Source organism: Hemitrygon akajei, chromosome 7 (genome assembly GCF_048418815.1).
Source record: "Hemitrygon akajei chromosome 7, sHemAka1.3, whole genome shotgun sequence".
Classification (NCBI taxonomy): Eukaryota; Metazoa; Chordata; class Chondrichthyes; order Myliobatiformes; family Dasyatidae; genus Hemitrygon; species Hemitrygon akajei.
This window is the reverse complement of record NC_133130.1, coordinates 133739104-133754931: the sequence shown is the minus strand read 5'-3', so window position 1 is coordinate 133754931 and position 15828 is coordinate 133739104. Positions and strand designations below refer to the sequence as shown.

General features: G+C 41.6%; 1 protein-coding gene across 1 annotated transcript in view; it reads left to right on the top strand.

Annotated features, from left to right (window-relative positions):
• sbno1 (strawberry notch homolog 1 (Drosophila)) overlaps nt 1-15828 on the top strand; it is a 124149-nt gene that overhangs the window by 68469 nt on the left and 39852 nt on the right. Inside the window, exons 13-15 of the mRNA XM_073052000.1 lie at nt 1609-1791; nt 9639-9736; nt 12293-12444. Of these exons, the coding sequence (XP_072908101.1) occupies nt 1609-1791; nt 9639-9736; nt 12293-12444 (433 nt within the window). The remainder of the gene's footprint in view (nt 1-1608; nt 1792-9638; nt 9737-12292; nt 12445-15828) is intronic.

Sequence of the window (15828 nt, the reverse complement as noted above, 5' to 3'; positions counted from 1 at the left end):
CTTAAAATGGCTCTGAGAATCTGTAGGCTTGTAGTTTGTGCCAGACAGAGCAAGCAAGAAAAAGGGAAGTTGGGAACTGAAAGGGAGAGACGGGTGGAAACTGGCAGCAGAAGTGACAGCATTTTCATTTTCTGAGTGAATGGAGGAAGCAATGACAGTCTGGTCATCAGTACTGAGAGAGTGACTAGGACTGAAACTGTTCCACATAATCCACAAAATGACAGATGTAGGAACTGGTATTGTTACACATACCAAGGAACAGTGACAAACTGTTTTGCACGCCATCATAGTTATTATTTTATCATATCAGTATGAGAGAAAACATAAGAGAATCCAGGATAATAAGGTTCCCACAGCTCTATCTTTAATGAATATGATTTGTCGAAGGTTTTTGTGTGCATTAGCACAGCTAGCCAATGTGAGTAGACTGACCTTCAGAAAAAAAGACAATCACATTAAAACATACAAAGTATTTGCAGGGTCGGTGTTTCCCCTGTCTGGGCCATTCAGGATGATGGTAGTAAGGATCTCTTCACCTCAATGTTTGGTATTCTCTGTCCACAAGGACTGTAAAGGCATGGTCATTCAGTGTAGTCATGAAAGATGTTGAGAGACTTCAGGATGTTAAAAGAGTCAAAGGTTATAACAGGGAAAGTCAGTCCTGATCTGCTCGAATGTGACCACAGAATCAGGTTTATTATCATGGATGTGTATTGAGGAATCTGCTGTTTTGTGGCAGCAGTGTAAAATATACTATAAATTATAATAAGAAATGTACATTAAAAAAAGGTTAAGTATGTAATGCAAAAAATAGTGAGGTTTGTCCATTCAGAAATCTGATGGGGGAGGGGAAGAAGTTGTTGATAAAATATGGAGCACATGTCTTCAGGGTTCCTGTCCCTCCTTGCTGATGGTAGTAATGAGGAGAGGGGCATCCTGGGTGATGAGGCTTAGAACGCTACAGCACAGTACAGGCCATTTGGCCCTCAATATTGTGCCGACCTTTCAACCTACACTAAGGTCACATCCTTCCCAAAAGCCTAAAGCCCTCCATTTTTCTTTCATCCATGTGCCTATCTAAGCGTTTCTTCAATGCCCCTAATGTATCTGCCTCTACCACCAGCTGTGGCAGTGTCAGGCATACACCACACTCTGTATATTTTTTTTAAAAAAACCTCTGACATCCCCTTGTACTTTCATCCAGTCACCTCAAAATTATGCCTTTACGTATTAGTCGTTGCCACCCTGGGGGAAAAGTCTTTGGCTATCTGCTGTGCCCATTCCTCTTGCCTTGTCCACCTCTATCACATATCCTCTCATTCTCCCGTGCTCCAAAGAGAAAAGCCCTAGTTCACTCAACCTACCAAGGTACTAAATGGTATACTCCCATTTATGGCCTTACCAAAGGTGGGTCATTCTGTGGTCAAGTAACTTGAGGTTATTTGTTTAAAGATTTTATGTACAGTTTAAAATCTTAATTGTTTCAAGAGCAGTACTGCAACACAGATACAGTTAGCATTTTCCTTTCCCATGAAGTGTAAAATTGCTTTGATTTGTTTCTTTAAAAAAATTGATTTTTGTATGTTGACTTTTTAATAATTTTTTCAGTGGGTGGAGGCAAGGGAGAAATTTCAAATGTCAGCAGAGCTGATTGATGCGGAGCAACGAATGAAGAAGTCCATGTGGGGACAGTTTTGGTCAGCACATCAGCGGTTCTTTAAATATCTCTGCATAGCTTCCAAAGTTAAAAGGATCGTCCAACTTGCCCGTGAAGAGATCAAAAATGGAAAGGTAATGATCGATAAACATCTTCTTTAAATGGGATGATTCATGTGTGGGGCCAATATTAAATGTAGTAGAGTAGCCTCTTTACCCTGAGCTGGTTTGAATGTGGGATTCACTGCTGCAGAATGTGGCTGAGCCAAAATCACTGATATCGCTCTGTGCTAGACTGAGGCATACTGAATTGGCATCTGTGGACTTCTGAATGGGCTGCAGTAATGTCTGGTGTTGCAAACTTTGGTTTTGAATGCTTTTTGCTTGCTTTGTGGCCATTAGTTAGACACTACTCCGTGCTTGAGCGACCGACTTTTAAATAGCATCAGTTGCATGTATTTGTGTTCAAAAAGACAGTGATTTTAGTCACTGATGGTTGGTGAGAAATAAGCAGGAAGGCTATTCAGAACTGTTTTGCTCACTGCAGTTTCAAACATTCCGGCTTGGAGATGCCAGAAACAGCTGGGAGTGAAAATGAAGCAATTTCACTGCTTCAACAAGTTAGGAATTAAGAATTTGAAGGTATCAAAAGTCACCTTGTATGTTATAATGACAATGAAGATGCAATCGTTGAAAGCATTGTGTGAAGGCAGTCCATTATCTGCACGAGGTGTCTGCATTGATTTTGTTCATCTGCAGTCAATCAAAAGAACACAGCAGCGTACTAATACAGTTTTATAGTACTGTAGTAGTATTGGTTGTGTTCTGTATTTCAAGTAAATAGAAATTTGTTACTCAGTTAAGTAGTTGTCTGTCTTTTTTATATCTTTTAACTGTTTCCATGAACTTTGACTAATTGGGCCAAAATGTAATTGTGTCTCGATGTGTTGCTGTTATGTGGAATCCACTGTACTTTATTAATGAAATATTATCTGCTTTTTAAGCTCTAGACTTTCAGATATATAAGGGATAATGTTGGTACTTGATGGGGAAGAAGGAGATTTCATGAAAAGGCTTTGGGTAAAGGGAAATTTTCTTTTAAGAAGAGTTATTAAAAATAAAGGTTGGGCAATTTTTCTTTGAAATCATTGTCAGATCATAACATAGCTTGCCACAAATGTTCTTTCATGAGATAATTGTGTGAATAGTGAAGTGGAAAATTTGCAGGGCTGTGGAGCGAGCTTGTCTCCATTAAGTGCCAATAGAGATGGTTATCTGTGAGCCATCAATGTGCCTGGAAGTGTTTGTGGTTTTTCACACTTCAACATGCTCATAATTACCTACAATAAATTTATGTTGAGTTAGGGTTAGGAACCTGTGTGTGACAATCTGGTTGTGGACGTTTCATTGTAATGGTTTCACTAACCAGTCTTCAATAACAGTCTTCCAGTGACTGCAGTGTGATTAGCGTCAAAAATGATGAGATTAGTGTGATCTGTGCTTTTAATGAAGGTGCAACCATAACCATTAACCTTTAGTGTACTGTAGAGACTTGTGACATTGATCAATACTGGTTCAGGCCTTGTCGGCTTTTGTTTTCCTCCCTACAATTGTTAATTCGCTGCTGTTAACAGCAGTTTAACCATGTTGTTGAACAGAAAAGAGATTGTTTAAATTCAATCTCTGAAGTTGTGTAAGACGTTGGTGAGATGGTATCTGCAGTTTTGGTCACCTACCTATGGGAAAGATGTAAATAAGGTTGAAAGAGTATAGAGAAAATTTACAGGGATGTTGCCGAGTCTGGAGAACCAGAGTTATAGGGAAAGATTGAATAGGTTAGGACTCTACTCCTTGGAACGTAAAAGATTGAGAGGAGATTTGACAGAAGTATACAAAATTACGAGGGCTATAGATGAAATGCAAGCAGGCTTTTTCCTGAGGTTGGGTGGAACTACAACCAGAGGTCATAGTTTAAAGAGTTTTGGCATGGACGAGATGGGCCAAAGGCCTGTTTCTGTGTCGTACTTCTCTATGACTAATATCACTGGCATATGTCATGGGATTTGTTGACTTTGCATCAACAGTACAATGAATACATGATAAATATAGAAAAAAAGTAGTGCAAAATTTTTTTCCCTTGGGGTTTACTCCCAAAGCCTTCCCCATTAGTGGCTGCAAGGCAGCAGAGGTTTGAGGTCAGGGTTTTCCTTCTCCAAGATAAACTACCAACCACAGCTGATGAGCCTCATCAGCCCGAAGTGACTGGTTTTAAGGCTCCAATAACCTGCCTTTGCCCCTTCTCTTGTCAGTTGAAACAGTTCCGCTAGGCTTAATAGTGAAGCCACACATGAAGGCTAGGAATTGGACTCGGTTGTCAGAGGCTATTTGAGACACACGTGATTGGGAACATTTAATAGGTTATGGGAACTTTTCCCCAGCACCACCCCGGCTATGACATCCAGGAGGAACCAAATTCAATCTCTACCTCACCTAAGTGATTACCATTGTTATATAGGTAAATCAAAGCACTACATATCCTTGGGTTTCAACCCACACCCATTCACAAGATCTGACCCAACAATGGATTTATGTCCATTCAAAATTCCTTTCTTTGCTAGTCCATTTCTAGCAGCTTAAACCTGTTAAAGATATACAAAACCCATGTTCAATTGTATCCAGAGTAGTTCTGACACCATCATTTAGTAAATGCATGCAACCTCTATTTATCCCTAGAGTTAAATTACATAATCTAAGTATATGTTTTAAAGAACTTGGAATGTTTGTGGTAACGTTATGGAGGCAAGTTTTCAACCTGTTAAGGAGAACTTGAAAGAAGTATAGGGACATCGTTAAGGGGAACAACAATCTAGGGTCACACAGTTAAAGACCAGAGCGTGAAGAAAAATACTTCTAAAAATACATGTTCGATTGATTAATTTCAAATTGGAGGGTTTTTTTTTTTATTAATCAAAGAGATAGAGGAGTATTGAGCCAAGATGAGTTTAAGCAGGCAGATGACCTTGTGGTCATGGCCGCACCTGTGTGACAAACTAGGCTTGAGCTGGCCTATGTTCTCTTGTTCACCCTTTTCTAGCTTCCCTTCGCATTCTTCTAGCATCTAGAACAGGGGTTCCCAACCTGGGGTCTGCAGAACTCTCGCTTCATGGTATTGGCCTATGGCATGCAAAATGTTGGGAACCCTGCTAATCAATTTTTGTAGTGCACACAAAAGTGCCGGAGGAAATCAGCAGGTCTGGCAGCATCTATGGAGAGGGAAAACGAGTTGATGTTTCGGGCCGAGACCCTTCATCAGGACTGGAAAGGAAGGGGGGGAAGGTACCAGAATAAGAAGGTAGGGGGTGGGAGGAATGAGAACAAGCTTGAAAGTGATATGTGAAGCCAGGTGGGTGGGAATTAAGTGAGAAGCTGGGAGGAGATAGGTGGAAATGGTAAAGGACTGGAGAAGAAGAAATCTGATGGGAGGAGAGTGGACCATTGGCGGAAGGGAAGAAGGAGGGGATCAGGGGAAGGTGAATAGGCAGGTGAGGCCAGAGTGGGATATTGAAGGAGAGAAGGAGGAGGGGGAAAATTACCAGAAGTTGGAGGCTAACCTCTGGTTAGGGAAAATCTGAATGAACTTTCTTAGCTTTTGGGCTTTTATCTTGTATTTGTGTGGCTACTGGTTTTGCTTTCCTTGTCCTAAGTAAAGCAGAGACTACTGTAGCAACCCCTTGCATATTTGTCAATGACCGCCCTCTCTTCATAAGGTCAGAAGTGCACATTTTCCACTGATAGCACTGTGTTCACTTTCCCTTCTAACTTATCAAGTGATGCAGACCATGCCTGTATGCCGCAACACCAAAATACTATTTGATAATAAGTTTACTTTGAACTGAAACACGTATGTCACCACATAGAACCCTGAGTTTCGTTTTCTTGCAGACATGCTCGGTAAATCCAAGAAGTGAAATAGAGTCAATCAAAGACCACGCCCAAACAACCAATGTGCAAAAGATAACAAACTGCAAGGAAAAAAAGTAATAATAATAAATATCTTCTCCACTCAAGCATAGGCTGTTAAATGACAAATCGTTAATGCTAATGATGAGCAACAGTGGACCCAATGTGGCACACTATCTGTAGACCAGGTGTCTCAAAATTCACCCTCCAGTACCACCCTCTCCCTCCTACCACCAACCAGCTTAGTGTCCAATTGGCTAGCTCACCCAAGATCCCTTGAAATGTACCCGTCCAGACCAAACCTTGTCCCAAAGTGACCAGGAGAGGCATTGCCCAGCTTGTCAATCCTCTTAGTCACCTCTTCAGAATAAAATTCCGTCACATTTATGAGACATTTCCCATGCACAAAGCTGTGCTGACAGTGCCTAATCAGACCTTGCCTTTCCAATTGCTGGTCGACACTGCCCCTCCAGTAACTTTCCTAATACTGGTGTTGAGCTCACCTGCCCTTTGTTCCTTGATGCAGGGTTTTGGCTCAGAACATTGACAATTCCATTCATCCAAGAGTTGCTGCTCAACCAGCTGAGTTCCCCCGCCAATTAATTTGCTGTTCCCTGGCTTGGCCTTGCAGCTCTTGAATAAAGGCACAATGTTCACCACCTTCCTCTCTCCACGTACCTCACCCACTTCTAATGATAGAAATATCTCTACCAGGGCCCAGTAATTTCTTTCCTGGTTTCCCACAATGTCCTTGGATACTGTTGTTCGGGTCCTAGGGATTTACCACCCTTTGGTTTTTAAGACTTAAACTTTTTCCTCCTTTGTAATGTGGATGTGTGTTAGATACATGCAACGACCAAAGAGAAAAATGACTTCAGTGCAAGGGTGTTTATTAGGTGCATCAAAAATCAAAGTTACAAAATCTAGTGAAAATAGTGAAAAGAAAGCTGCCATTATTTACAAAACTATATTTACCAGAAAACACAATAATAGGTTCATACATATTTCTTGTCCAGTGTGAACTCCAGGCAACCCATCTCTCTTGCACGGAGGGCAATGAGCTTCTTATTCGACACTAAAACATACCATCTTTAATTACCCACAGAGTTAACATTAGACTACACGTGAATTAAAGTACGATGCTGCACCCCACAATGTAGTTACAATCATATTACACAATGAACAAAAGCATCTCCATTAGATACAGTATACAAACAACAGATACACATTTACAGGTCTCCAATACTAAAGAAATGGAATATTCTGTCATGTATGGTGGGAAAAGCACCATAAGGCCAACCTGAGTGCATCAGCTTGGTTTCAAACTCATTATAGGAATATACCGGGGAGGACATTGAAGTGCATACACTGCGCCCAACGACAGCAGAGTGACAGTGCAATGTTTATGTGTGTGTAAATGCACATGTGTAAGAAGTGTGTTTACTGAGTGCTCTCCATCACGATGTGTTTCAAGACGTGAGTATTCTCTTCCTTGAGCCCTGTAGCTTCCCCAGGGCACAGAAATGATTCTCCAGGATGTTGCCTAGACTGGAGGGCTGTCTATAAGAGATTGGATAGGCTCTGTTAGTTCTCATAGGAGGCTAAGGAGTGTCTGCATAGAGATTGACACAATTTATGGACGTAAATAAGACAGTTTATTTCCCAGGAAATGGAGGGCACAGGTTTTAAGGTGAGAGGAATGTGTTCTTCACCAGAAGGTGGTGAATATTTGAAATGAGCTGCCAGAGAGGTGGCCAAGGCAGGTACTACTGCAACTTTTAGATGAATTTATTTCTCACTCTGTACATCGAAATGCACAGTAAATTGGGTCATTTGCGTTAACAATCAATGCAACTGATGATGTGCTGGGGGTAGGCTGCAAGTGTTCTGACTGTCATGGTGGTGGGGTGGGTTGAAAGCTGCTTCCGCCATGTCATTTGTTGATTGGCCCATTTGAAGGATGCAGCCACTGTTTCCCATTGGTTGGTTTGGGTGCCGTGGCGCCAGTTACTGAGGGTTGCCTCAAGGGTATAAAATAGTACGTGTGGAGGGCTCAGCCTTTTTCTTTTGTCTCCAGGGCCCACTGCGGGCTGAGGATGTGACCAGCGCTGAAGAACCATTAGAAAGAGTGTTGCAGACATAGGTGCCCCCCCCCCCACAGCTTTTGTTTAGTTAAGAATTAATTTTATAGCATGCTTAGTTCTTCAATTCTTCAATTTCATGGCTTGGAGCAATTTGATGGATTTACCGGTTCAATTAAAGGGTGACTGAATGTCCAACATTGTGGTTTTGTGTCGTTCAGACTTGTTCAGCTTGACGCCTGGTTTAGGGTTTCATTGTTCATTTTCAAGTAAATACTCAATACTCATTCTCAATCTGCGTCTTCCATTTCACTCACTGGATCCTCGAATCTGCAACCACATACAGTACTCACAGCACACCCACAATGTCTACATACTCACATGTGGGGTTCCTTTCCAAACTGAGTTGTTTGGACCGGTTGTTGGTTTAGGAAAGGAAGGCAGGGAGAGTAAGTAAGATTGGCAGAGGTGAGCACCATGGTTGGCATGGGCACAGTGGGATGTTTCTGTGCAGTAACTTTCTGTGACTAAGTCACGCCTGTCCTGCCTTGTACACTTGTGTCAGATCTTCTCTCCTTTATTGTCATTGCATTATGTTCCAGTTATTCATTTTGCTTTTTGCTTTTCATGCCTTGTGGCCCACTGAGCGGCATTTTTTGCTGTTTCCATAGCATTTTGACTGTTATTGTTTTACAAGCTCGAGTTGCTAGCTCGTCACTCAACCCAGCACAGGTGGAAAGCGTTCAAGGGGTTGGTCATAATTTGAACTCTGGGCCATTTGCCTCGAAGTCTGGCGCTGATGTCACTACACCAATGGCCAATTCACTTTCTAATCTAATCTAAAATCTAATGGCTCACACATTGAAGTTGATTTGCTACATTTATGCCTGTTCTACATGTGTGTAATCTTTTGTAATTTTATTTCAAAGTTTAAAGTAAATTTATTATCAAAGTACATGTATGTCACCATGAGATTCATTTTCCTGTGATACTCAGCAAATCTATAGAATAGTAACTATAACAGGATCAATGAAAGTCAACTAGAGTGCAGAAGATGACAAACTGCAAATGCAAATATAAATAATGAGAACATGAGATAACAAGATAGAGTCCTTGAAAGTGAGATCATTGGTTGTGGGGCAAGCGAGTGTAGTTATCTCCTTTGGTTTTAGGAGCCTGATGGTGGAAGGGTACTAACTGTTCTTGAACTTGGTGGTGCAAGTCCTGAGGCTTTTGCACCTTCAGAAGCGAGAAGAGAGATTGGACTGGGTGGTGGGGTTCCCTGATGATGGATGCTGCTTTCCTACAACAGCACTGTAAATAGATATTTATTTGTTTGTTAAGATACACCATGGTATAGGCCCTTCCAGCCCTTCAAGTCCACGCCAATCAGCAGTCCCCCATTTTAACCCTAGCCTAATCACGGGACAATTTACAATGACCAATTAACCTGTCAGCCAGTGTGTCTTTGGACTGTGGGAGGAAACACAGTGAAGCTGAATTTGGAGTATTGTGTACAGTATTGGTCACCTATCTACAGAAAAGATGTAAATAAGATTGAAAGAGAAAATTTACAAAGATGTTGCAAGGACTGGAAGAACTGAGTTGTAAGGAAAGATTGAATAGGTTAGGACTTTTTTCCTTGGAATGTAGTAGATTGAGCAGAGATTTAATAGAGATGTACAAAATTCTGAGGGGTATAGATAGAGTAAATACAAGCAGGATTTTTCCACTGAGGTTGGGTAGGACTGCAACCAGAGGTCATAGGTTAAGGGTGAAAGTGAAAAGTTTAAAGGGAACATGAGAGGAAACCTTTTCACAGCGTGGTGAGAGTGTGGAATGAGCTTCCAGCACAAATGGTGCATGCAAGCTCGATTTCAGCTTCTGCACTGTACTATGTCTAATCTATCCTAATGGCTTAATTTTTCTATTTACTTCTAGTGTGTGGTGATTGGTCTTCAGTCCACTGGAGAAGCAAGAACCCTGGAAGCTCTGGAGGAAGGTGGTGGTGAACTGAATGACTTTGTTTCAACTGCTAAGTACGTTTGTGCAGTATAAATGAACCTTTTACTGAATATCTTGTTTGACAGGTTGTGGCAGTACAAAGCTACGTGTATTATTGCTACTATATAAATGGAATGTGGGAGTTTCCTGAAATGCTCTGCCATTGCCATCTGGACTTTCATTCTTTTGCTACAGGTGTCTATACCCACAAACTACTAAAGTAAGCGAGGAAAGCTGTGGAACGTAACCATAAGATTATAGGAGCAGAACTGGGGCATGTTGCCCATCGAGTCTGGCTGATCCATTTCTGTGTCAGTCTCAAACTCCAGCCTTCTTCCAGTATCCCTTCATGCTCTGACTAATCAAGAATCTATCAACCTCTGGTTTAAATATACCCATTATCTTGGCTTCCACAGCTACCTGTGGCAACGAATTCCACAGATTCACCGCTCGCTGGCTGAAGAAATTCCTTCTCATCTGTGATTCAGATGGACATCCCTCTATTCTAAGGCCATGTCCTCTGGTCTTGGACTGCACCACCATAAGAAACATCTTCTCCATATACACTCTCTCTGGGCCTTTCAATGAGATACCACTACCACCCCCACCCCCAATTCTTCTGAATTTCAGTGAGTACAGGCCCAGAGCCATCAAATGCTCCTCATACGATAAGCCTTTCAATCCTGGAATCATTTTTGTGAGCGTCCTTTCAACATTCAATAAGTTTCAGTGGTACCTTCCATTCAAATGGGCCGTGTTTATTGCTTTTCTTTCTCTGGTGAGCTGGCAAGCTCCAGTGTGATGTTCCTCAGATGTGGTCAGGCTCTGTAAATGCATGATCCAGGGAAGTTCTGAAGTACCATGATTTAGACGTCAAATTGGTTCTGAGCTGTCCTAATTAAAACAGGGTGCAGATAGTTTAAAATAAATTTTTTGTTAAAGAATCCATTTAAAACTTCTAACAGCTCAGTTTGAACTATTACGTCCTGGCAGTTTAAAAATATGAATCACTGAAAGCAATTACTACATGTGACTGGTTTCATGAATAGCAACTGTGTTGTTTTGCCCATGCTTCCCAAATGTCATATATCAGTAGGATCAGAGGGATCTTGGTGTCCAAGTCCACAGGACATTCAAAGCTGCTGTGCAGGTTGACTCTGTGGTTAAGACAGCATATGGTGCATTGGCTTTCATCAATCGTGGGTTGAGTTTAAGAGCCAAGAGTAATGTTGCAGCTATATAGGACCCTGGTCAGACCCCCGCTTAGAGTGCTGTGCTCAATTCTGGTCACCTCACTACAGGAAGGACGTGGAAACCATAGAAAGGATGCAGGGGAGATTTACAAGGATGTTGCCTGGATTTGGGGAGCATGCCTTATGAGATTAGGTTGAGTGAACTCGGCCTTTTCTCCTTGGAGTGAAGGAGGATGAGAGGTGACCTGATAGAGGTGTATAAGATGATGAGAGGCATTGATCGTATGGATAGTCAGAGGCTTTTTCCCAGGTTGAAATGGTTGCCACAAGAGGACACAGGTTTAAGGTGCTGGGGAGTAGGTACAGAGGAGATGTCAGGGTTAAGTTTTTTTACTCGGAAAGTGGTGAGTGCGTGGAATGGGCTGCCGGCAGCGGTTGTGGAGGTGAAAATGATAGGGTCTTTTAAGAGACTCCTGGATGGGTACGTGGAGCTTAGAAAAATAGAGGGCTATGGGTAAGCCTAGGTAGTTCTAAGGTAAGGATGTGTTCGGCACAGCTTTGTGGACCGAAGGGCCTGTGCTGTGCTGTAGGTTTTCTGTGTTTCTATAATATAATCTGATGAATGAAATACACCCTGAAGTGGTCACCTGAAAGTGGACTGTTAATATCAGTTCTTTAGATGAATTTACATGTGTAACAGCCTTTCAGTTTCTACCCTGAAGATCAAAGATGCAAGAGATCCTGCAGGTGTTAGAAATCTTGAACAATAGACAAAATGCTGGCGGAACTTAGCAAGTCCTCCAGAATTTTCTGTTTTGCTTCAGATCAAAGAAATTGCCTTTTAACACAAACTTTTACAATGAAAGTAACAGATCCATAGTGAAGAAAGGAAACATCTGTTTGTTCTGTACACTCAAGTAAAGTCATGACTTGGTAGTAGCTTGAAATTTCTGATAAAGAGTTTTACTTCGGGTTTGTGTATTTCACTGGATGTGGCCATCTCCTTGGTTCGGTACTGGAGTTCCTAATTGAGCTCTCCAAGGGCTGATATGTAAATCTGGGCAAGTTGGAGCTGAGAACCGATAATCAACTCTCACTGAATCTTTACCCTACTGGTGTCTGTTCTTTGGGCATAAAGGAGTTAATGTTTGAAATAATTGAGATCATTGCCTTCTGGAGTTAACAGGGTTTCTAAGCATAATTTATTTGCTGACAAGCATTGTTAACACAAGCAAAGTCTTGATGAATGCTGTCAGCCCAAAATGTCAATTGATTATTCATTTCCATAGATACTGCCTGACATGCTGAGTTCCTACAGCATCTGCAGAATCTCCTGTGTTTATTGTTAACAGAAGCTATTCATAATGTAGTTTCAAGGTTACTTTTTTTCACTTTCAGAGGTGTTCTTCAGTCTTTGATTGAGAAACATTTCCCAGCACCTGACAGAAAGAAGTTGTACAGTTTGTTGGGGATAGAAATGAATGCGCCTAGCAATCAAGACTCTCCCAATGACAGTCCATCGAGGCAGAACAAAGGGAAAAAACGGAAAGGTATGATCTTCCCTCACACTGATATTGGTGAATGTGTGATGGAGTAAGATGTCCACAACTGTCCCTCACACTGATATTGGTGAGTGTGATGGAGTACGATGTCTACAACTGTCCCTCACACTGATATTGGTGAGTGTGTGATGGAGTACGATGTCCACGACTGTCCCTCACAGTGATATTGGTGAGTGTGTGATGGAGTACGATGTCCACGACTGTCCCTCACACTGATATTGGTGAGTGTGTGATGGAGTACGATATCCACGACTGTCCCTCACACTGATATTGGTGAGTGTGTGATGGAGTACGATGTCCACGACTGTCCCTCACACTGATATTGGTGAGTGTGTGATGGAGTACGATGTCCACGACTGTCTCTCAGTGTGTACACTGGGGAGTCCTTTAGGATCCTGTGCCAGGTTGGACTTAGTGTTGAATCTTGAGGATAAGGCAAGCTTCTTTTCAATTATACCTGGTTTAATTAATCTTTATAATACCCAAGTGGTTTCAAGCTTATGATTTATTTTATTTTTAACTTTTATAATTAATTTCTAATTGATTTCATTCTTTTTACACATGTGAGTGGGAAGTTTACTTGGCTTTCAGTGAATTGGGATTGCTCAGACTACCCGCATCATTCATGTTGATCAAAGCGTCACGGCAGCTCATCGTCTCTATCACTGACCTTTAGCGCTAACTTGAACTACTTGGGCAAACGGATTGGTCTTTCAGATGTGGCTTGTTAAATTAGACGAGTGTGGGGCCTTGTCTATAAAAGAATCAACGCTGGTTATTTAGCGAATTTATTTCCAACAGATGTTAAATATACAAGTTGCGTGATGCTTCTTGGTCCCCTGGTTTCGTGTTTACATGGGTAGGATAAACAGCGATTGTTTCATTGTATTTTACTGGGCCACTTCGAATCTCTTATCAGAATGGAAGAATGGACAAAGCTGCTGCTGATTAAAGCACCGATATATTGGTGGGGCTGCTGCTGGGCAAATCGCTGGCGTTTGGTGGTGAAGGCTCAGGCAGAGCATTAGCAGTAGGTTTAGTGTATTGAGCTCGATGACAGGTCTGAGTTATGAAAGCTTTGTAAGAAATTCTCCAAGGTAATTTTGAAAATAAACTGTGGCATTTGATTAGATAATCTGCACTGGAAATAAAAGTGTATTGAAATACTGGTAAATGTTTGAGCAATACATCCTGCATTCCTTAATACACCTAGGATTACATCCACAATTTTCAGTTTACTGCATTGTTGGTAATTAGTCATTGAGATGGCACAGAAACAGACCCTTTGTCCGGCTTAATCCCCACACATTGACACTAATCCTATGTTAATACCTCTTCTTTTATTCCCTCTGCATTCTCATCAACTAGTCCTAGATTCGACTATTCATCTGCAGAATTAGCCTGTCACCCTCCACACTGTTATGAGAGGAAACCCACACAAACATGGAGAGTGTGCAGAGTCCACTTGGCCCCTGAGGTTGGGATTGAACCTGGTGCTGACCTGCAGTGCCTCTACTGGCTGCACCATGCCCAAACACAGCTTTTAAACCCCTTCTATATCTGAACACTTACCGATCCAAAATCAGCTTCCCAAACCTCTTCCATATCCAAAACCCAATGGAATTGCCCTTCACAATGCAATAAATAGAGAAAAGTTGATTAACCTAAGGTGTATTAAGGAATGCGGCCATGCTTCTCTGGCCCTTTGCCATTTACTCGACATGTCCTGCCAACATTTGACGTCCTGAGTACATCACCTAACACTTGTCTGGATTAAATTCTCTCTGCCTCTATCCTGCCCAACCTTTCCAGTTGGCCAAAGGGGATGTTCCCTTTGGTGGAGGAGTCTAGGACCAGAGGGCACAGTCTCAAAATAGCAGTTCTCCATTTAGAACAGAGTTGAGGAGGAATTTCTTTTGGTAGACGGTGATGAATCTGAAATTCATTGCCACAGGCAGCTGTGGAAGCCACGTCACTGGATGCATTTAAGGTGGAGGCTAATATGTTCTTGTTTAGTCAGGGTATGAAACGAGATGGGGAGAAGTCAGGAGATTAGGGGTTGACAGGGAAATGAATCAGCCATGATGAAGTGGGGAGCAGACTTAATGGGTTGAATGGCCTAATTCTGTTCCTGTGTCTTACAGTGTCCTATCCCCTCTATCATTAAAAGCCATTGCACCAGTGCCACCACCTTCTGCCACCAAACTGATTTTAGATCCAGTTTGGCATCAGATTCCTTGTTCCTTGATCTCTGTACCATCCTTCCATGGAGGAATGTTGTCAAAGTTCATGTAAATCACTTCTGCATTGTTTTCATCAAGTTTAGTTGCCTCCTGCTACAAATTTATAATTTTAAAAAAGTCTTTAAAAACATCTGAAAGTATGTAACAATTAGTGAACATACCCAGACTGTTATCGCATTTAAGTGTCTGTATGCTGGGTAAGTGACAACATGACTGACTGCAGTTTCCTGTAATCGTTCATTCCCATATGTATTCAAGTACCTTGGACACCAGTTTCTGTGATGTTAATGCAGCTTCAGGTATCGGAGTTCAGAGTTCAATTTTAATGTTCTGTAAGGAGTTTGTACATCATCCCCACAACTATGTGAGTTTTCTCCGTGTGCTCCAGTTTCCTCCCACCATCCAAGGATGTACCGGTTAGTAGGTTAATTGGTCATTGTAAATTGTCCCATGATTAAGCTAGGGTCAAATCGGAGGATTGCTGCAGTTCGAAGTGCTGGATGGACCTATTCAGTGCTCTATCTCAGTACATTAATAAATTCTACTGTCTCAAGAGGAATTAAGTCGTAAAGCACTAGCAACTTAAACCAAAAAAATTATCTCAAATGGATGTGTTATCTATTTATATTGAAAAGTTCTCGTCAATTTTCATGGAGAGTTTTGAGAGCTGGGAAGTGATTGGAAAGCAAGACTTCCAACTCAGGATTATTCTCAGTGCTATGCATAGAAATTGGGGAATTGAGCACATCTATGTGTTGGTGGGCAGAAGTGAGGGCTTTCGATTTGAGGCAGAGGGGCATTTTTAAGGCAGGTGGAACGTATACTACTGGGAAGGGTTGAAATTCAGCAGGGCCATAATCCTTGCAAGAGGGTGTGCTGTTATTATTGGGAAAGGTTCCGCTAGTTTGGCTTTAGCAAGTTGCAGAGCTAAGGAAAGAAAGACAAAGCAGGAAAAGCAAAGGTGAAAACGGACGAGAACAAATGTACATCAAAAATTTTCTGATGCACAGGTGAATGTTTACAATGACAAAGACTCTGTAAACAAATGTGTCCACACCATTAGATTAGATTAATTCAAGGCACAAAAAATGTATAAAATATAAAATCTCTAGCATCTCTACACCTAAAT